Raw genomic sequence first — 22,108 nt, 5'->3', positions numbered from 1 at the left:
GACTATTCTCAATTTTAACAGGCTAGCACAATTCCCGAGAGAAGAGAGAAAAAAAATGAGGAAGAGAAGGTAAAAAGTTTGCGGCGGCTCAACTGCTATGCCGTCATCAACACACACTACACCATCAAAAAAGTGCGACACGAGGATTTGAACGCCGTCGTTGAAATCACCATTTGTCCGACAAGAGATGCTGCAAGCATCGCCTGAACATCGTCAACGCAATTTTTCTATTGAAACCCACAAATTGCATTAAAGTATAAACCCACAACTTTTCAATGATTTCCAGTTGCATACTGCAATGCAAATCTAAAGTCTAAACCCACAGATTTCCCTGTCATAGTGTTGGATTTTTCTATTGAACCTTCAAAACAAAACCTGACAAAATATAGCGATAACAACAGAGAAAAAACCATACAATAACATAATAATCCATGGCAAAAAGTCCACCAATTCACCAGTCCTCCTGATCTCAAACCAACAAGTAAGACTTTTCACAGTCAATCTGGAACTTGATTTGAATAAGAAGAGTTCCAAATCAATGAACAAAAGGCACTTGCCTACGTTATACATACATGAATACGAACAAATTTATCGCCCAAACCAAGCCTCGATGCCCTGCTTTCAGAAATGAATGGATCAGAAGAGGGCTGGGTTCTATTTCCGGGCCGGGGATCATACGTTATGGCCAATATGAAAACACTTCATGTAATGGAACGAACATCGCACAATGGAATCAACATTTTGTTCCTTGAACATGGTTTTGTGCATCCATTGATCATAAATTACAATATTTAAATAACTCGACATCAGCATGGAACAAAAAAGAGTTGTCAAAGATCCCATGCATCCAAAAAATAAAAAATTACAATGTTTTTTTTGTATAAAAAATTATCAGATTGTTGTTTTTGAATAATTTTAAGGTGCTGGTATTAAAAATTAAAAAAAATCTAATATATTTTTTATTAAAAATACCTCGTACCTTGCATTAAAATACCACCAACACTAATAGACTATAAAAATATTACAGTAACTCACAACTCGATCCCTTGAAGAGGTATGGCTTAGCCAATGACCATCTTGCTGTAGTCTTATTTTTAATGGCGACATTCCATTCAACGAATAGAGACACAGATCAGAATCAAAAGTCCAGTCCAAGTTTCAATCTTCATGCCCTTTCGTGGCTCTTTTGGCTTGTGCAAGACCGCCACGTACGTTCTTGCTGTCATCTGGTTATTGGATCACCTACTGAGGACATTGCTAGGTCATAGCTGCTAGCTGTGGTTGGGCAAAATTAGCAGGCACTACTTGCATTTCTTAGAACTCCAACCTCAAAGTTTATCCAAGTATGAAAAAGACGGGCGCCGCGCCCTTTTTTATCCTCTATATATAAAACAATGGCATAGCTAGCTGTGGTGACCCTCCCTTGAGTGACACCATTGCTTGCGGTGACCATTTTATCGCATTGCATGGCCACATTTTCATGTCTTGTTCTTGCTAATACCAGAAGGAGCTTGCCAGCTGTGACTGACTCCTCAACCCAGGCCGAGACGCTTTGTATACAACCGTTCTACTATATATCTGTCTAGCCAGCACCACATTGCATGCACATTAGTGCCGTGATCCTTCCTCTTCCCTCCATCTAAACATGGAAAAGAGAGGAGAGAACCGTTCTACCACCACCACATGGCATGGACATGGTTCTACATTGGTGCTATGCTACCTTTTCCCTCCATGTAAATAAGAAAAAGAAAAGAGAGAAAATATATGGTTGCGTTTGTGGGATTTTTCAAAGTGGAAAATTCTTTATTCGTGTATCAACGTAGAAGTTCTAATTGGATTTCTTTTCCAATTAGAATTCAATTATTTATTATTTAGATTCATGCACAAAATTCCTAATGCAAGAAAATATTTTGGGAGCTTTGACATATTTTAGTCAATAATTTGAAGATCTTGCTCTTATCTGTAAAGCCCTTAATTTATTTGACTAATGTCTTGTTGGCAGAACGAAATTATTATTTATCGTAAAAAACATTTTTATATTCCAGTCAGATTATTTTCAAATGTTTTTTTATTCTTCAGTTTTTCTATTTTTCAATCTTCTTCTCTCTTTTTTTCAGTTCTTTTAAACTAGCTAGCTCTTTGATCTATGACTATAATAGTTGTAATGGTGGCTAGAAAATAAATCTTTGATTCAAAAAAATATATTAAAATAACTGTTACAAATATTATAAATTTTTGACAGAACACAACACCATTGGTTGGGGACATGTCAAACTACGTCACCTGCGGGTAACAACCTTATTCGCCGTTGCTTCCTTCTTGAAGACCTTCTCTTCATTCTTCAATTTTGCCGCTTCCTTGATCCTCTCTTCATTATAAATACAAGGAAAAGAGAGAAATGGCTTCATGAGTATAAAATCTTGAGTTTTTCTTCTTTCTAGAAATGGCTTCTTTCAATGTTTCTTCTTGCCCTTCAACAACCACAAGAGCAGCTCGCTCTGGTTCCCAGTAAGTTTTTTTATTTTTTTTTATGCTTATTTTCGTGTTTTGACGGCTCTCTTGATGGCTTAACGTGTTAAAGTTTTCTACTTTTGGTTTTGTCTGCTCTTTTTTTATTTACATTTGTTTTGAAGGGTGAATGGTTTTCCATTTTGGTTGTGCAATCTAGAGTACCGGTGTCTGGATCGGTTGAACCTTGTGTTTGATTTTATATTTTCGTTTAAGAACTTGGTTTTTTCTGTTTTTCTTTATGGTGTGATTAGATCAAGAGTTTTTCGTCGTGTTTGATTTTAGAAGAGGAGCTAAAGAAAGGATATATAGGAATGATTGTTTGACTGCTAATGTCTGAGATTACTTGAAAAGAATCGAAATTCTTTATTGGTCATTCCGGTGACTGCATAGGATAGTTGACATGAATAATACTTTATCATGATTCAAAGTTCTCATTTTTTTGTTGCACTTCTTAGCAATCCAGTGTAGTATATGTATGTTGCAGCTTGATTAGTTTATTGTTTTGGGTTGTGAAATTTGTGATTATATGAAATTATCAGCATAATGGCCATGCTCTGTCTATTGTTTCTTGGTATTTAAAGTAGCTATTGAGCGATATTTATGTGTAGGGCATGCAGGAACTTCAGATTGTTCAATGGATTACATGGTGTGAATTCATTTTCTGCAAATGGGAATGCATTGAATTTGGCATTGATCCGGCTGGATGGAAGTAAATCATCTTTTGGTATTAAGGGTGTTAGCAAAACTCGAGCCACGCTGATATCTGGTGATGAGCTACTGTCCTATTCCAATGACAATGGTGTTGTTGCAAAGAGTGCTCTTCTTGATAATGGTTCTGTTGGGGTTGACTTACAGCCTGAGGCAGTAGCATTTGGAGCCCTATCAGCGGATAATGCTTTCATCACTAATGATTTTTCCATTGGTAATGATGACCGTCAATTGGATTGCCCCTCAGAAGGGTTTTCTTCCATCCCTGACGCTATTGAAGATATTCGCCGAGGAAAGGTAGTTTTTTCCTGGATTTTGTTGGTAGTTTATAGTAGCATTTTCATGCCTTGTTGCTTCATAAAGATTTTTCATTACCGGTTTTCATTGCAGATTGTAGTGGTTGTAGATGATGAAGACAGAGAAAATGAAGGGGATCTCATTATGGCAGCAGAGTTGGCAACACCTGAAGCTATGGCGTTTATTGTAAAGCATGGCACTGGAATAGTTTGTGCGAGCATGAAAGGTGAAGATCTGGACAGGTTACAGCTTCCTTTGATGGTTAGGCAAAATGAAAATGATGAAAAACTTCGTACAGCTTTCACTGTGACTGTGGTATGTACTTTTCTGGCTTTGAGATTTCATATCTAGAATATTGAGTCTCTCTTGTCAACATCGTTTGTCAGGATTGCAGTTCACCAGAAATATAATAAATTTCTTCATTTCACTAGAAGTATATGAACGCCCTGTATTTAATCGTTTTAGCCTTGGAAAACACTTTCTTTGTAGAATGATATATTTGAAAAGTATATAAAATGATTATATGCAAAAGAATGTTTGAATTTTTCTAATTTTATCCGTGATGATTCTGTTTCGAAGAAACAGAAATACCACACTAATAAAATAGTTCATTGCTCTACTTTCTGCAAAGCTTTACATTCAATGGTTTCTTCTCTGTCATGACAGAGGTTCTTAAAGTCATTCGCAGTCATTTCCAGACATGTAGCTACACAAAGATATTACTAATTGATCTTCTTGTACACTACACCGTCATGGTTCTCAATTTTTCTTTTGCCTGCAAACGACGTTTTATTAGGATGCTAAACATGGTACAACAACTGGGGTTTCGGCTAATGATAGGGCAACAACAGTGTTAGCTCTTGCATCCAAAGATTCAAAGCCTGACGATTTCAACCGCCCAGGCCACATTTTTCCATTGAGGTATAGGGAGGGTGGTGTTCTGAAAAGAGCTGGACACACAGAAGCTTCTGTTGATCTTGCCGTTCTAGCTGGATTGGATCCTGTTGCAGTTCTGTGTGAGGTTGTAGACGATGATGGCTCCATGGCTAGATTACCGAAGCTTCTTCAATTTGCAGAGAGGGAGAACTTGAAAATTATATCTATAGCTGATTTAATCAGGTAAAGTGTTTCCATCTTCCTTCTTCTGTAGCAGCTTTATGTTATCATCATCGCACAAGAGATTATGGTTGAGTAACTTCATCGGTGTCAGGGGTTGATCTGGTTACTTGTGTAATAAAGGAATATTTTGCCATTCTGGGGTTTCTTAATGTGATTCTGTGGTAATGTCAGTTAACTGAAATACTATAATTGACAGGTATAGAAGGAAGACAGATAAGTTGGTAGAATATGCTTCTGCTGCTCGGATACCTACAATGTGGGGACCGTTCACAGCTCATTGTTACAAGTCAATCTTGGATGGCATTGAGCATGTTGCAATGGTTAAGGTGAGCAATTATCATAATTTAGAGATCCAAACTCACAAATGTTACCCGAGTTGGGAAAATAATTGTGGTCATTTTCTTACAGCAGAAGACTAACTGCTTGCAAGGTTTTTGTGCTGTCGTTGCTACATAATCCTTCAAACTTATAAATGGCTTGTAGAAATAGGATCGGGGAAAGGTATCCGAACCCCATGATATCCAATTGTTAGAATTATTATGATGTAGAATAGATTCTCTGGAAAGAACCTTTTCTAAACCAGGTTTGAGACCACATCTTGAAAGCAATGGAAATGAAAGAATGAACTTTTATAAACCATGCAGGAGGTCCATGCTAAGCCGGTTTCACTGGAAGCTAGCTAATGCATAGCTTAATGTAGTTTGGTTGTTAGAACAGGAATACCTACACACACACGCTCATGCAATCCTTCAGTCAACATATGATTTCGCTTACAGTCAATAATGCAGAGAATGGGGAATCGAATGTTTTCATTTTTCTGGTTTTTGAAACGCGAGAAGTCAGATATTTGGTTGTGCAGGGGCAAAAATGAAAGCAATTGTCATTTTACTTTTCCAGCTAGATAGAGTTTCTAAGGTCAAACACCCATTTTCAAACTTCTCACAAAAAAGAACTCTTCAAGTATTCCATACTTTCAAATTATTTTTCTGGTTTATACAGGGTGACATTGGAGATGGGGAGGATATTCTTGTGAGGGTACATTCAGAATGCCTCACAGGAGATATATTTGGATCTGCTAGATGTGAATGTGGGAATCAGCTGGCACTTGCAATGCAGCAGATTGAAGCTGCTGGCAGAGGTGTTTTGGTCTATCTCCGCGGGCACGAAGGGCGTGGCATTGGTTTGGGTCATAAACTCCGTGCATACAACCTACAAGATGATGGACGTGATACCGTGGAGGCAAATGAGGAGTTGGGGCTGCCTGTTGATTCACGAGAATATGGCATTGGCGCCCAGGTATACCCTAAACCACACAAAATGAAAGCATTCCATTTGTAACTCTAGGCTTTCATGAACCGTATCCCATGATCAAACTGAGGTGATAAAGGCAGCTGTGTTTTCTCCTAATCTTACAAGGATATGCTCTGCATCCAGAGGTTTCAATCCTAGTTTCATTATGTAAATATGAACCACTTGGTTTCAATCCATTGGCCCTTACCCTTTAACCATCTCAAGACATACTATCTCCACATTGATTAGAAATGAGTGTGGAACAACAAAAATGCAGGGGATCTGGCAAACCACCTCCATACCATCTAGTGTTGCTGTTTTCCTCTTTTGTTTTTCTTAAGGTCAGAACAGCATGACATCAATGGAATTTCTTTGCAGATGTTACGAGATCTGGGTGTCCGAACAATGAAGTTGATGACAAACAACCCTGCAAAGTACATCGGGCTCAAGGGTTATGGATTGGCAGTTGCAGGAAGAGTTCCGCTATTAACTCCCATCACAAAGGACAGCAAGAGACAGCAATGGTAGTGATAATGGCAATGGTAATGGTAAATCCAGTGTCGACATTCCACCTGGTGTTGCTTCTGACTGGTAGACCAGTTGCATCCTCGCTTCAGACAGCCAGGAGTCAATTATGAGGTTCCAGTTGGGTTCTTTAACATGACAGAACGGCAAAATCATGAATTGGATTATGAAAAGAGCATAGATTCTTTCATTGTACTCAACTCAAAATCAAAAACTATGATTACATTGCTTTGCGAGAGAAAAATTCAATGTCTTAGCGAGTGCATTGAACAGCCATTCATTCTTTGTTTAATGTGTAACGTAGACAGAACAAAATAAATCTCATTTAATGCATTTCTAGCTTGATCATTGTAAGGAAGTTGAAGCGATCCTCTCTTGTTCACCCCATCAATTTAACTAGTTTAAACATGAAAACATGCGAGGCAGAACTTGATTGCTGTATCAAGATAAATTTAGTATTTTCTTCTTTTTTACCTGGTATCCTCGTACCTAGTAGTGATCATTTTTGATTTGGTTTAATTTTTAAAAAAACAAAAAACCAAACTGAAACTGGTTCAAACCGACCGGTTTCGGTTCGGTTTGGTTTGGTTTGGTTTTTTGGAAAAAAAACCAGTTTAAAAAGGTTTAACTCGGTTTTTTAGTTTGACTTGGTTTTTTCTAAATTTTTTTTATTTCAATTTGGTTCGATTTGATTTTGAAAAATTAACCAAACACATCTCAAAAGTTTAGTTTGATCTTGTTTTGGTATAAAAGTTTTGAATAATAGAGGAAAGTGGGTAGCACAACAATTATGAGCTGGAGTGAGCTTTCAAGCAGGTACAAAATTGTGATTGTACAGATGTGTTTTTAAAAATTTTAAAAATATTTTTTAATTTTAAATTAATTTTTTTATTATTTTAATATTCTGATATTAAAAATAAATTTTTTAATAAAAAACTATTATTTTATTATATTTTTTAATAAAAAATATTTTAAAAAACAATTTCTACCCTACCCATAATACCCATAAGATTTAAGATTACCAAACTCATCTAATTCCTACAAAAACAATCGTTTAAACCTAAAGAAATATTACCCAAAACAGCAATTCTCCCATAAAAAAGTTTTTTGGTTGACTCTGTCTCTAAACTGTTAAAAAAAAGGTTATTCATGAACCCAAGAAAAGAAAAATAAAACTCATGGGGTCATGATCTGATTTGATTTGGCTTGAAAAATCTAACCAAATCAAGTTATATTAGTTTTAAAAATATAAACCAGACCGGACTGAAAACCAGATCACACCAAATTAGTTCGTTTCAATCAAGGCTAGTTTTTTTTGTATAAAACCAGAAAACCTAATCTTAAACTTGAAGGATTTGATTCACCAAATTGAAAGGAAAAAAAACAGTAAAGATTACAAAGAACAAGTGCAGTCATTAAATTATATTCATTTTTAAAACTAAACCGAACCGGGTAGATTTTATAATTTAAAAAATCGATTTAATAGGTTTTTCTCTCAGTTTAGTAATTTTAGTTCATTTTTATTTTATTTTCTCAATTGAATGGTTTTTTTGAACACCTAATGTAAATATTTCTTTAGCTAGGTTTATATTATTATACTACTTCTATTTTTAAAAACTTGGGTATCATTATAAAGGTAACCGATCATATAATCAATAAAACTCCTTTCTTCTGCTTTTTTCAATTCAACTCCCTATTTTTCTTTTTCTCTTCGTTTTTTATTTTAATTTCATTGTTTTTTTTAATTTTATCCTCAGATTTTTTTAATAGTTGTTTGAGTTATATTTAGACCAACCAAGTCTATAAAGTTACATTAGAACAACTCTTACATGATTTAATTTTAAACTCGGGTTAAGTAAGAAATTGAGTTGAGAGGTTTTTTATGTTACTTTCATCATTGTTTTTTTCTTTCATCCTCAAACTTTTTTTATCAGTGAAGATGTTTTTTTATCGATCAAGTTGATTAGATCAAGTCAGGGTAACTTTCATATTGTTTAATTTTAAATAAGGGTTAGACAAATAGTCGAATTAAAAAGTTTCAAGGTTGATATGTTAGGTTAGCTTAATAAAAATATCGAATAATTCTCTATAACTTAGATATTTTTTTGTTACATTCAAAAAAAAAATTAATATGACTTGCAACGTATTTATATAAACTAGAAATAAACTAAAAGATTTAGGTTTTTCTATCCATAAATTATAACCTCTTTCACATTACTGTTTATAGCCAAGTTTTTCCTTTCTCATAGTTCCTTAGTTTTTTACTATTTTATGATGCGGTGATTCCTTTAAAATTCTATTTTCATGGTCTTGTAAATATATATATATATATATATATATATATATAAGAGATTGCTTTCTACTTTACTATAGTACTAGATAATTGGTCTGTATTATATCATGGGATGATTCAAAATAAAATAATGTAAAAAAAAATATTTGGGTGTTGTTAATGTTTTTTTAATTAAAAAAATATAATCGTATGAGAATTGATTTGATATGACGTCATCTTATCGAGTCCAAAGACAATCTAGATTACTGGTAAAAACATAGTTTGAGTTAAAATAACTATTTTATATGAGATTATTTTTTAATAAATATTGAGATAACAATATATTGGATTGATTCAGATCAATCAAAATTAAGTTGTCAATTTGTATACCGAGTCATAAGATCATGATAACCTCAAAGAAAACAAATATAAAAAAATTATGAAACTCAATTTTCAATAAACTCAATGTTAAAAGATGAAACTGAAAAAATTAATTAAAAAAAGACCTAAATATATATATATATATATATATATATATATATATAAAGTTGTTATTATATTTAAAATAATTATTAAAGTGTCCCTAAGGTCTAAAAATAAAAATAAAAATCTACCAAAAAAAATGAAAAAAAAAAAGTGAAAGAGAGAAAGCAAGAGGAAACAAAGAAAAGAAAAAAAAGGCAGTCCTTCTCTCTTGTTTTTGGTACCACATCCACCTCCACCATTAATCACTCGACGAGGTTCTACAGCAGTCTTCCTTCCCACATTACCATATAATTTTGGGTCTTCGTGTCTTTTAATGATGTCTTTAGAATGGTCCATCACAATTTATTAAAGGAAAAAACTTGCAATGAGAAAAGGTTTCATCGAGGTGGGGGTGATGCCACATGACATGGCCATACTTTAAAATTGCTTGGATTATAATGCTAAATATGTTATTTATTCTTCCACTAGCATTAATTTATTTAAAATTATTTAATTCTTATATTTTTAGCATCTAAATAATTTAAAGTCAGGTACTAGGGTGTTTGGCTTTAAGGTATGAGTGGCTTCTTTTTATGGAACCCACATAAAAAAAACATATATTTTTTGCTTTTATAAGATGTCGTTTGTGCTTTAAAAAGGTTGTATTTAAAAAAAAACAAATCACATCTCCAAACCAAGCACATATTAAATCCAGCTCGACCATAAATCCTTCTCTGAAGTTCTATAACCCACACCCCCCAAAATCTCTCCCACTCCACCATCAACAACCTAAATCAATGGCAAGTGGAGCCTTTCTAAAAGGTAAAAGATAAAATTGACCTTGTTACTTTGATTAGGACCTTGCTTCTAGGCTAGAGAAAAAAAAACCTAGAATTTTTAGATGATTTTTTATGAAATTTATAGTAAAGACCCGTGTTGAAGGACAACTATTGTAACAAGATGCGAGTTTAAAAAAAATTAGCACGAGAAAGAATAAGTTGTGTGATAATGATTATCTTTAATATTTTAATATATATAATAATGTTATTGTTATTTTATTGATTTTTAAAATTTATTTTGATTTAAATTATAAAATATAATATTCAAAAACTCGATTTTTAAATAAAAAATAATTAAATTATGAGATACTTAGAGTAATTTTTTTAAAAAGAAAAACTAACCAAGTGATAGATGCGCTGTCCTTTAATAAATCTTACTTAATAAATTTATTTCCAAATAATGACCACGCGGCACCCTACGCGAACACGCTTTCCTTTTTCCGACCGTTAGCACATGGCAAAAGTTCTCTAATTATCTTTACTGTCCAAATTTCTCCGACTTTGAAAACTCCTACGCGCGTGTACGTTCCTGATTCATTTGACAGCTGTACTTAAAACCGTCTGATTGCTTGCTTGGCCACCAACCCAAAAGGACTTAAAACCGTGTTTTTTCCTAATCTTCATGCTGACGCTAGATAATGTGAAAATACAGATTATTAACAATTTTATTTAATTCATAAATGATAAATATTAGGATATTATTTAAATTTACTTATTATATGCTTCTCTTCTTTTTACGATAATAAGATTTCTTAGATTACAGTTTACTAATGTTTGGTAGATTTTTAGTAATTTTTATATTTTTAAATAGAAAATATCCAAAAACATGTTCATTTTGTTTTTATTATTTAAATTTCTACGTATTCTAAAATGATAATCAAATATTATCTTAAAATATAATTTATGAATTATGAATTTAAAAATAATAATTTTGTATTAGAATTTTAATAATCATACTTAAAAAACAAATTCTGATTATAGCAATATAGCCTTCATTTACTTAGAAGACTATACACATTGTAAGACCTACATCATTTTTTCTTTTTTTATTTTTGAAAATGAAAATATTTCTACAATATTGAGGAATGTATCAAAATTTTCGGCATTGATTTACTTCTGTTCCAGAGTATGGTTGTGGTTGCTTTTCAAAGTACTTTTCACTTAGAAATGTATCAAATTAATATTTTTTTATTTTTAAAAAATTATTTTTGAAATCAGCGCATCAAAATAATCTAAAAATACAAAAAAATATTAATTTAAAGTAAAGATAAAAATAAAAAATTTTAAATTTTTTCAAAAGCGCTTTTGAAACACAAAAACAAACAGGCTAACATAAGACCTACATCATTTCTTCTTTTTTTATTTTTAAAAATGAAAATATTTCTACAATATTGAGGAATTATTAGTACCCATAATAAAATTTTGATTTCAAAGCTGGATTTTTTATTAAAAAAATAAAATAATTTGTATTGATATTAAATTAATACAAAACATATTACTATCATTACATCACTTAAATAAATAAATAAAACCTTTAATAAACTCTTTAATGTTGGATATTTAATCCTAAAACAAGCTGACTCATAAAAAAAAAAGAATAAATAATACATTCCAATTAAAAAAAAATCATTACCGTTAATCGCCCTCGAAATTCGTGTAAAAAAATAAAGAAAAATCCTTGTAAAAAAAAAAAAAACAATAATCCAACGGCTCTTAAATTAACCAGAAGTGTCCCTCTCTCTCTCTCTCCAAACCCCTATATATACCCTCTCCATCCTCTATTTCTTCTCGCACTTCACCGATACAAGCAAATCTCTCTCTCTCTCTCTGAGCTTATCACAGCCATTATCTTCCTTGCTTCTCTCATAACTCTTCAAGAAATGGCTGGAAACAAGAGCATTGTTTTCTTGATGCTAATCACATTCCTAGCGAGCTCCACAATTGCACAACCTCCAGCATCCTCCCCTGCAACCTCACCCTCCAAATCACCACCAAAAGCCTCTTCCCCAGCACCAAGCACCGTGAAGCCACCGGCATCTGCACCTTCTCCTTTGACAACTCCACCACCCAGTGCAGATGCACCATCCCCCGTCACCACCACCTCTCCTCCTTCTCCTCCTCCAGAGACCGCTCCTTCATCTTCCCCAACTGGTGTCCCAACTTCTACTATCTCTGACACTCCAGCTGCAGCTCCCGGCCCCAACAGCGGTGCCGTTTTGAACAGATTTGCTTTCGGTGGATCTGTCGCTGTCGGTGTTTTCGCTGCCGTTTTGGTGCTTTAAAGCGGAGAGAATTTAGGCTTATATATGCTCTATCAATTTTAATTTAATATATTTTATCCTGATTACATTGCTTTATTTATTTGTACTTATTATATTATTTATTCAATTAAAGAGATTTTTATCATCTTCGGTGTGGTTGCTAGTTTATTTATTTACCTTCAAAAGCCATTGTTTCTCCTGAAATTAACTAAGAAAAAGATCAATCATGAATATTCTCTAATGGATTTGAACGAGATGAGAAATAATTATGATACTTAAATGAAACTATTAATTAAATTCCATGACCCATTTCGCAATATTGCAATTTGATCCTTTATTTTTAGATATATTTTCAATTGGGACACGCCTGTGCACTTTTATTTTTGCTATTGATTTCTCGTTCTTCAAATTTGCAACTTCGATATAATGAGTTTTTGTGTATCAATGCCCTAAGATTCTAGAAGCAATGTGTTCAAATAACTCGTAGTGAGTGAACGGTGGAATATTCGGATTAACCCGCAGGTCCGTGAACCAACTCAGTATTTGTTGTTTTCTTTTTCTTTTTTGTTCAAACAACCAGTTTAAAATGAAACCTAATCCGAGCTAGAAAATTATTGGTTTATTCAATAAGAAGAGTTTCAATAAGATGTTTTTAGACATCCTTATTACCTAAGATAAACTTAAGAAGTTTTTTAAATTCGGGTTGATTTCAAGTTTTTAGACCAATTATAATATTATTTAAAGCAATAAATAAGTTTATCAAAATCTCCATAATTTTTAAAATAAGTTGTTTAAAATGAAGCCTAGTCCTAGTTAATAAATTATTTTTAGACCAAAAATAATGTGCACGGTGATGGTCTTTAATTTTAGGATCTGTGGGATTAGTCGAGATGCACGCAAGCTGATCAAAACACTGATATTAATAAAAAAAAAAACAAAAAAAAAAGAAAGAAACACCATCAATCATGCACATTATTTTTGCCCCTTAAACAAGGTAACCCTTGTCATGAATTCAGTCCACGAATTTTTACCAAATACAACATTATGGTTTGTGGGGAGGGGGACACTAGGAAAGAAGAAAATAGGGAAAATACCCCTTTTCTTTTGGGCTTGTACTTAATCTTGGCCTTGTTTATATTATCCACGAATAGAATATGTTTGCAATGCATTCCATGTCAAAATATCAGCAATTGACGTGAATGTGGTGGATGATGTTGTATAAGTAATTTATATGATAATTGCAAGAAAATTATATAAATTTGTTATTTTTTAATATAATCTATTTATTTGCATAACCATCTTCTTTAATTACCAATAATGTTATGTTCAAAATATAAATATATAGAAAATGTTAATAAGAAAAAAAATCGTCTTCTTTTAAGTAATTTTATAAAGGAAAAGTTGTTAAAAATATTTTTTAATTCGACCATGCAAACACTCTAAATATATTTTTTTAAAATTACATTTTATATCCTCTCAATTAATGCTGTCTTATCAAAAAAAATTGAAAATATAAAAATCTCCTTTTATATATATTAGGTAATTGGTTAACTCGAGTTAATCCAGATAGATTCAAAATGTTATTTTTTTAATATTTAGAAAAAAAGGTTAAAACAATATTATCTTGAATTTTTTTAAGTCAAATCAAGTTTTAATTGGGTTGACTGTGTGGCGTTTAGACCTACCATGTTGATCGAGTCATATCATGTTAACTTGAACCTGATTTAATTTAAAGCTCAGGCCAAATAAGTGGTTGGGTTAGGGGTATTTAAGAAAAATTAAATTGCTCCTCGTGACATAAGATCACATTTCTTAGTTTATATTTATCTTTTAGCTTCCTGACATAGGTTTTAGTTATTGTTAATAATTTATTTTTAACATTTATTAATGCATGTAATTATTAATTTATTTTGTTAAACAAAATCATCATATTTTAAGTTTATAACTAATTTTCATCTTCAGAAAACATGAATATACCTGTATATTTTTTATATTTAAAAATAATTTTTAACCCAACAAATAATATACCTTGTTAATTTGGCTAGTATAAAATAAATCTTGTTCAAGTGGGTCAAGTATCAAAGCCGCAAACAATAATAAAGAAATAATCATCTAATAGGTGATTCAGTGGTAAAAGTTTGGGACCAAGGGGTTTGCTCATCTTGTGGTCTCAAGTTCGAGTCATGTGGTTGCTAATATGATGACCACTGGAGGCTTACATGATCATTAATTTTAGAACTTGTAAGATTAATTAAGATGCGTGCAAGCTAGCTCAAACATCTAAATTAATTAAAAAAAACAATAATCAAGAAAAGAAGACACGCATATCACGCAATATTCAAGAACATAAAATCACTGCCACGGGAAAAAAGAAAAGGGGATGTGCGTACGTTGGTGGTCTTTGATTTTGTTGACTTTTTACGAGAAAAGAAAAACAAAAAAGACAAAAGAGTCCTAAAACGTATCACTTAGGTTTCCAGCTAGTAACAGATTTCCACGTACGTGGTCCCCACCAGTTGTCGTTTTCTATTTCTTTGCCGTTACAATATTGATTTGACTAAAATATTAGTATTGCAATGGACGGTTTACGATAATTTATCATCACCGTTCCATTGCACGTGTACGTTCGTGATCAATTCACATCTGTATCTTAGTGGCAGTCCACGAACCAGGTTGGAAGCCTTCCCAAATTAACGCATGCCAAACCGTCCCTTACTGGTTGGCCACCCATTGTAACATTACCTCCTTTATTCATTTAACTATACATTTTTTGTGCAAAATTAATGGTGGTATCCTCAAAAACAAAAAAAAAAAAATTATATTGTCCAGAAATAATTAATTATATTTTATTAGTTACTTTTTAAATCTATTATAAAGAAAGAAAAAGATGTATACAGATATAAAATAAAATATAAAACTCATCAAAAAAAAATTTCTTCTTATAATTTTTATCTTTAATTTTTATTTATTTTTTTTTCCTTTAAAATAGATTCAGAGATAATAACCAATAAAATACTATTAGTTATTTTTAGAATACTATAAAACCTCTTCTTGTATCCTAAAAAAATTATATTTTTCATTTTATATTTATAAAATCTTAATATATATTTCACCAACTTTTAATTATAAATGATTGATTTAGAATAAAAACTCAAATATACCGTAATAAAATAAATATTCTTATAATGGCTTGATATGAGGTTTGGGTTATAACTAGTTCCACGGTACTCTTGTTTTCAACCATTTCTATACAATAAGATCAAAATAGTTTTTATTATAACTTTAAAGGGTGCAACTTAACTGATCATACTATAAATTTACTCTTTAAAGGTTATCAATTCGAGTTTTATAAACCTCAGGGCTACTGGAGACTTACATGGTTGTTAATTTCAGGACCCGTGGGAGTAGTCGAAGTACGCGCAAGCTGGCACGGACACCCACATTAATAAAAAAAAATATAGTTTCTATTGTTACCCTTATTAATTCAAAATTAAAAGAAGACTTGTAAAAAATAGCTTCTATTGTTACCCTTTTTAATTCGAAATGGACTATTTACAATTCAAATTAGGAGATATTTAGTCACAATATATGAAAATTAGTTTAAAAATAATTAATTTCACAGTATATATATATATTCTGTCATTAAAATCACTGCTAATAAATAAAGAAATAAAGAGAAACCTTCACCATTTGATTGGAGTCCAATTCAACGGTGCACTAACAAAGTCATCAAAGAGACGCGCACACACCACCCTATATATACCTCCGGTCACCCTCTCCTCCTTTCAAGCCACTCCTACACTTCTTTAGCTCTTTACTGTGTCTAAATTCTCTCAGAGACAACTCTTAGCTTTTCTCTTCAACAATGGCCACCTCAAACATTCTAGCCTTGGTGGTGCTAATGGTATTGTTCTTGACCTCCACCATGGCACAATCTCCAACCTCCTCTCCAACTTCTTCTCCCACAAAATCTCCAGTTCCACCAGCCAGCACCCCAACATCTGCACCACCACCTACTGCTACTTCTCCTCCTCCAACTTCCAGCCCTCCTGTCTCTCCACCTGCACCCAAGAAGAGCCCCACCACTCCTCCTGTGGCATCTCCACCATCTCCCACAACCGTCAGTTCTCCTCCTCCAGCATCCAGCATCCCTCCTTCCAGCATCTCCAACTCACCATCTGATGCTCCTGGTCCATCTGCTAACGATGCCGTTTTGAATAGAGTTACTGTTGGTGGGTCTTTGCTTGCTGGTCTCTTCGCTGCCGTTTTGGTGATTTAGAGTCGTTATTGAGAGTCGGTTGTCTTGTTTCGTGAAGAGTGGTGGCTTATTTTCAGTGTTTTTTTTTTCTTTTTCTTTTAATTGGTTCCGTGATTGTAGTTAATGTAGTCATTTCATAATTGAATAATTGTTGGTGTTGTTAATGAGTAATTGCCTATTTTCTTTTTTATTTTCCTAATTTTAATTTTTAATATATTTTTAAATAAAAAATACCATATAAAAAAAAACAAGAGAGTTAATTTACGTGAAAAAAGGGTACAGCCTGCTGAGAATTGGAACTCAGCGGACACGGATTCCCTTGGACCGGTCCCACTCTCTAAGTCTCCTTTTCTTGTCAGAATGGACCCACTTAAAACACACCTGTGCCTCTTCCTGGGTTTTAAAAGTTTAAAGTAATTTATGTGAGGATAATAAAATTACTCAATTGATTAAAAAAATTTAATGGTTTAATAAAAACTCATTTATGTTTAAGTAAATATTAAAAACTTCGATTTTTATTTAAAATATATATTTTTTAATTTTAAAATCATTCTTTTTAATGTTAATGACATTTTTGTTACCAATTATAATGTCTTCATATTTCTAAGAATAAGTTTATGATATATCAAAATGATTACTGTAATTTATCATTCATATTTTTATATGTGTCCATTTAAAGTCATTTCTATTGTATTTTAATAAATTTATTACAAAAAAATTGATAAATTTATTAAAATCTAGATAATAAGATGGGAAATAAATTAAATGGTCTCAAATTACTACCTGCAAAGTTATTTTATGTAATTATGGAGATTGATTTATTTATTTATTCCTTTAAAACCAAACCAATGTATATTTGTAGTTGGTTGTTATTAAATTTAGCTATTTTTTGTTAGAGAATAATATAAATTATATTCTGAAACCTCACCTAACAGCTTAAACTATTAGGTTGAGATGATTCTTTAACATGGTATTAGAGCCTTGATGATCAAGCGGTCACGAGTTTAAACCTCATCATTCTCATTTATATAATAAAAATTAAGCACAAGGTAGTGTGAGTTTGTGCAAATTTAAAGTCCAAAAGACTTTCACTTGAAGAGATGTAAGACCTCATCTAACAACTTAAACTATTAAATTGATAACCAATATATTACAAACAATTTTAATTACTAATATTCACTAAATATTAAATCCGTAATTCTTAGATACCTATAAAGAAATCACAATTAAAAAGTTTGTGTATTGTGGGTTAACATGAGGTGTTTGAGAGTGTGGTAACGATTACTTTTCAAATTATATTTTACTCAGAAATATATTATAATAATATTTTTTTATTTTAAACAAATTATTTTTAATATTAATATATTAAAACGATTTAAAAATACAGTTGTTTTTAAAAAAATTCAAAATGTAATCAACCTTATTTAGAACACAATAATAAAAAAAAAAAAAGTGAAATAGCAATGGTGGACTGCCGTGGTGAAGAATCAAGAAAAGCCCCGGTCAAGATTGGGCGTTGGGTTTGCTTTTCCTTTTCGATTTTCCAAAGCTAAGAGAGTGATTTTCCATGACCCCATGTGCCTTGTAAGCTGGAAACGATTCTAAAGAGAAAGAATAGTTGAGGACATGAGGTTTTCTTGTGCTTTGAGTTCTAGACAAGTTGTAGCATGTTTAGGCTAATGTTCGCCCAAGAATCTCAAGTGAACTATTAAACCCTCCAACATCTACAATAATCTACAATAATATTAGTTTACATGCCGCGCTACGCACTTGCTCAAATAAAAAAAATTATTTGATGTTGTTATTAAACTCGATCTAATATGTCAACTTTGAAATCTTTTAACCCGACTCCTTGCTTAACTCGGATTTAAAATTAAATCACAAACATCCCAAATATATATAATCTTTTAAAAATCACAAATACTATATATATATAATCTCTTATTTTATATAAAATAATAAAATAGTACTTAATGCATGCTTAAACTTAATATAGATATTGTTTTTGATTTAGGAATTTATACAAATACACTAGATACTCAATTCTTGGATACTCGTTACCATCCTTAACCCATATTGATAGCATTTTGAGACCACACTATTCTACTGTAATTAACTTTTCTTTTTATTAAAGTTTAAGATATTTTTATGTTATCTTTTGTCTATTAAAATTAAATCTATCTATTTTGTAGTGCTATTAAACCCGGCCCGGCCCGGTAGGTTGATCCGAGACCCGGTGGCTGAACATGTCCAGGTTTAATAAAAGACCGGCTGGGCAACAACCCAGCCAAACCCGGGCGACTCGGTGGGTCGACCCATGACTCGGGCGAACCTGCACGAGACCCGGTGTTATTTTTTTTTTTCAAATGTGGGATTTGAAACCCATTAGTATATATACTCTATGTTCCCAAGAAAAAAGTCATGTTTTTTCAATGTGGGATAAAAAACCTTTTGATTTAAATACTTCAACTTAAAAGGATAACATATTATCTTTTCAATGTGGGATTTGAAGCCCTTTCGTATATATACTCTATGTTCTCAAGAAAACAATCATGTTTTTTCAATGTGGGATAAAAAACCTTTTGATTTAAATATTTCAACTTAAAAGGATAATATAGTATCTTTTCAATGTGGGATTTGAAGCCCTTTCGTATATAAATTCTATGTTCCTATGAAAAAAATTATGTTTTTTCAATGTGAGATTTGAAACCCATTAGTATATATACTCTATGTTCCCAAGAAAAAAATCATGTTTTTTCAATGTGAGATAAAAAACCTTTTGGTTTAAATACTTCAACTTAAAAGGATAACATAACATCTTTTCAATGTGGGATTTGAAGTCTTTTCGTATATATACTCTATGTTCCCATGAAAAAAGTTATGTTTTTTCAATGTTGGATTTGAAACTCATTAGTATATATACTCCATGTTCCTAAAAAAAAATCATGCTTTTTCAATGTGGGATAAAAAAACCTTTTGGTTTAAATACTTCAACTTAAAAGGATAACATAGTATCTTTTCAATGTGAGATTTGAAGCCCTTTCATATATATACTCTATGTTCCCATGAAAGAAGTTATGTTTTTTCAATGTAGGATTTGAAACCTATTAGTATATATACTCTATGTTCCCAAGAAAAAAATTATGTTTTTTCAATGTGGGATAAAATTTTTTTGGTTTAAATACTTCAACTTAAAAGCTTAACATAATATCTTTTTAATGTGGGATACAAAACTTTTTAAAATATTCTTTTAAACTTCATTGTTTACAATATGTATAACCTATATTTACATAGATTTTTTCATATGAAATATTAAAACTTTAATTTTTTTTAATTTTTCCGGGTTGACCCGAGTTGACCCGGGTTGACACATGAAACCTGGGACCCGACCCCTTGGCCAGGTCAACTCCCGAGTCGGGTTTAATAACTATGCTATTTGGTTCCCAAAGGATAAGCTACCTTACCACTCTAAAAAACTGAGTGTAATTACTTTCTTTGTTTTTCATATAGAATTTGAAGAGGTACCCTTTTTTTTTTCATTCTCTCTCTCTCTCTCTTAATTTTTTTTTTGTTATTTTTTCAAATTTTATCCCTTTATTTACGTGGTTTTGAATTTATCTTCATAAATTATTTTAATTTATTTTTATGAGATTATCACAATCTCAAATAAACATTCTAATATTTCATTTGTGCTCGATTTTACAAGCATCTATTTTTTTAATGTAACATTCTCATTTCCAGGATCAAACAAAGCAATTATACTACCGAATTTATAGGTAATTTTTTTTCTTTTTTTTTTCGCAGACTTATTTAAGGTTTACCAGAATTTCTACTAAAATTTTGGCAAAGTCTCCCCTATACTAGGAAAATCCCAAGGTATCGACAATTTATCATACACTCATTTTATGCTCATTCTGCAATCATAACATATTCATATTACACCGCAATCACAATCATTGCTAGTCACAAGCATAATCGATTGCATATTCATTTTTCCTTCTCATTTACAAACACATACAAAATGGTAGTCAAACATGGATAAACAACATTAATATTACAAGCATAAAATAGTAAGAATCTTAAGTCTCGATAATTAATATAAAGAGATACTAATACAATTCAAGTTATATTATTAGTTATGGCAAAATACATTAGCATTCATTTAATTCCTAATTCATACAAAAGGAACTAGAAACCTAGGACACTACTCTTAGCGTGAATGCGAAGGACCTGCAATATCAAAATAATTATATTAAAAGTAAAAATACAGCAAAGATGAGGCAGAGTCAGAAACACATGTACCTACATATATAATTGACTACTCGATAACACACAATCATAGTTGTCATAAAAACCCACACTTAAATTTTTCCTTTACTACATCTAAAGCCTATCGTTCCGTAACCCACTTATAGGTTTTTTTTACGATTATTATCCATTATTCTTCACTGGGTACACCCATCTTACTATCATGTCCTAAATTTAGGGAGGTTATTGTCGACATTAATAATTCCTACTAGTGTAATTAATCACCCTTATCCGGACCGACTAATCAAATCCTTAGTAATGCCGACACCAACTTATTGGTTGGTGCCGTTAACTATTTTCAATCTGAAATAGTCAATCAATTCTTTTCCGCCTCACCTTGAAGATTTTTCCGGTAATGTCGATGCCAAGATCTCTTGACATCATTAGCTTCCTTCTTGGGAAGCTAATCAAATTATCCTGAGTTTGTCGATACCAACATTGCCTATCGGTATCATTAATTATTCTTAACTCGAATAATTAATCAAGTTCAACACTCATTATATTTCCATCAAGATCATGCTGATGTTAACAAATCTTGCTAACATAATTAGTCGCCCACATTCAGGATTGACTAAACAAGTCCAGAGGCGGTTGTTTTGGATTCATTATTATATTTCATTATTCGAAATTGAAGTCTATAAGTCCATAACTAAAATTAGATTTCAATCCACATCCGTTTCATCGTATCTTTTCTTTTTTTTAACTTTGTTCGTAAGTGTTAAATTTCAAAATAAAATAGAATACTAGTTTCACTCTAAACTAAGGAGAGTATAGGTGTGAACTTGCCACTGATGCTCAGTTTGCGCTCCTTTGCTGTTGCTGTACTCCTTATGCAGTTCCTCCTGAATCCACAAGCATACCACATTAGTTCATGTTCAACTTACATTTTGCAAATAGCAAGGCAACAATAACAACATTTACTCTTCGCATTCCGTTATCTTAAATCATTACACATATTATCAAATTCATTTTTAAATGTGATTTATTCCTTTTCGGTGTCAAGGTATGACGTTACAAAATTCTGGTGGGAAGGAAACCAGGTTCTGCTCCTATCACGGCTAAACTTCCCCATTTTATCAATCTCGCCGAAAATGCTAGCAAGGGCGACAACTCAACCTTTTCTCATACATTTATCTATATTTGGAGCTCTAGTGCTCCAAATTAAGCGAGGTCAGATTTATTGGAAAGCTAATATCTCCGGCTACAATTTCTATGAGGAGATGTTTCCCAAATTTTGTCGTTCTGAGGCCCAAAT

At 32.0% G+C, this 22,108-nt stretch overlaps 2 protein-coding genes across 3 annotated transcripts; both read left to right on the top strand.

Moving 5' to 3' along the window:
- Positions 1-1,588: 1,588 nt before the first annotated feature.
- LOC18107058 (bifunctional riboflavin biosynthesis protein RIBA 1, chloroplastic) lies at positions 1,589-6,808 on the top strand. 2 transcript variants are annotated; one of them, XM_006372982.3, is made up of 7 exons: positions 1,589-2,508; positions 3,129-3,516; positions 3,610-3,831; positions 4,313-4,635; positions 4,832-4,961; positions 5,635-5,931; positions 6,304-6,808. In XM_006372982.3, exons 1-7 carry the CDS (start codon positions 2,444-2,446, stop codon positions 6,451-6,453), a joined length of 1,575 nt encoding a protein of 524 aa, XP_006373044.1. In that variant the 5' UTR covers positions 1,589-2,443; the 3' UTR covers positions 6,454-6,808. The 2 variants fall into 2 exon arrangements, with proteins under 2 accessions (XP_006373044.1, XP_024444289.1); XM_024588521.2 differs by having other exon boundaries at positions 1,590-2,508; positions 3,120-3,516.
- A 4,994-nt stretch (positions 6,809-11,802) lies between these two features.
- LOC7496606 (classical arabinogalactan protein 1) lies at positions 11,803-12,432 on the top strand. The gene has a single exon (XM_002323931.4). It carries the CDS (start codon positions 11,907-11,909, stop codon positions 12,306-12,308), a length of 402 nt encoding a protein of 133 aa, XP_002323967.1. The 5' UTR covers positions 11,803-11,906; the 3' UTR covers positions 12,309-12,432.
- Positions 12,433-22,108: the final 9,676 nt, after the last annotated feature.

This window comes from Populus trichocarpa, chromosome 17 (assembly GCF_000002775.5).
Source record: "Populus trichocarpa isolate Nisqually-1 chromosome 17, P.trichocarpa_v4.1, whole genome shotgun sequence".
NCBI lineage: Eukaryota > Viridiplantae > Streptophyta > Magnoliopsida > Malpighiales > Salicaceae > Populus > Populus trichocarpa.
The sequence above is the reverse complement of the archived record's forward strand: the minus strand, read 5'-3'. Positions and strand labels throughout refer to the sequence as shown.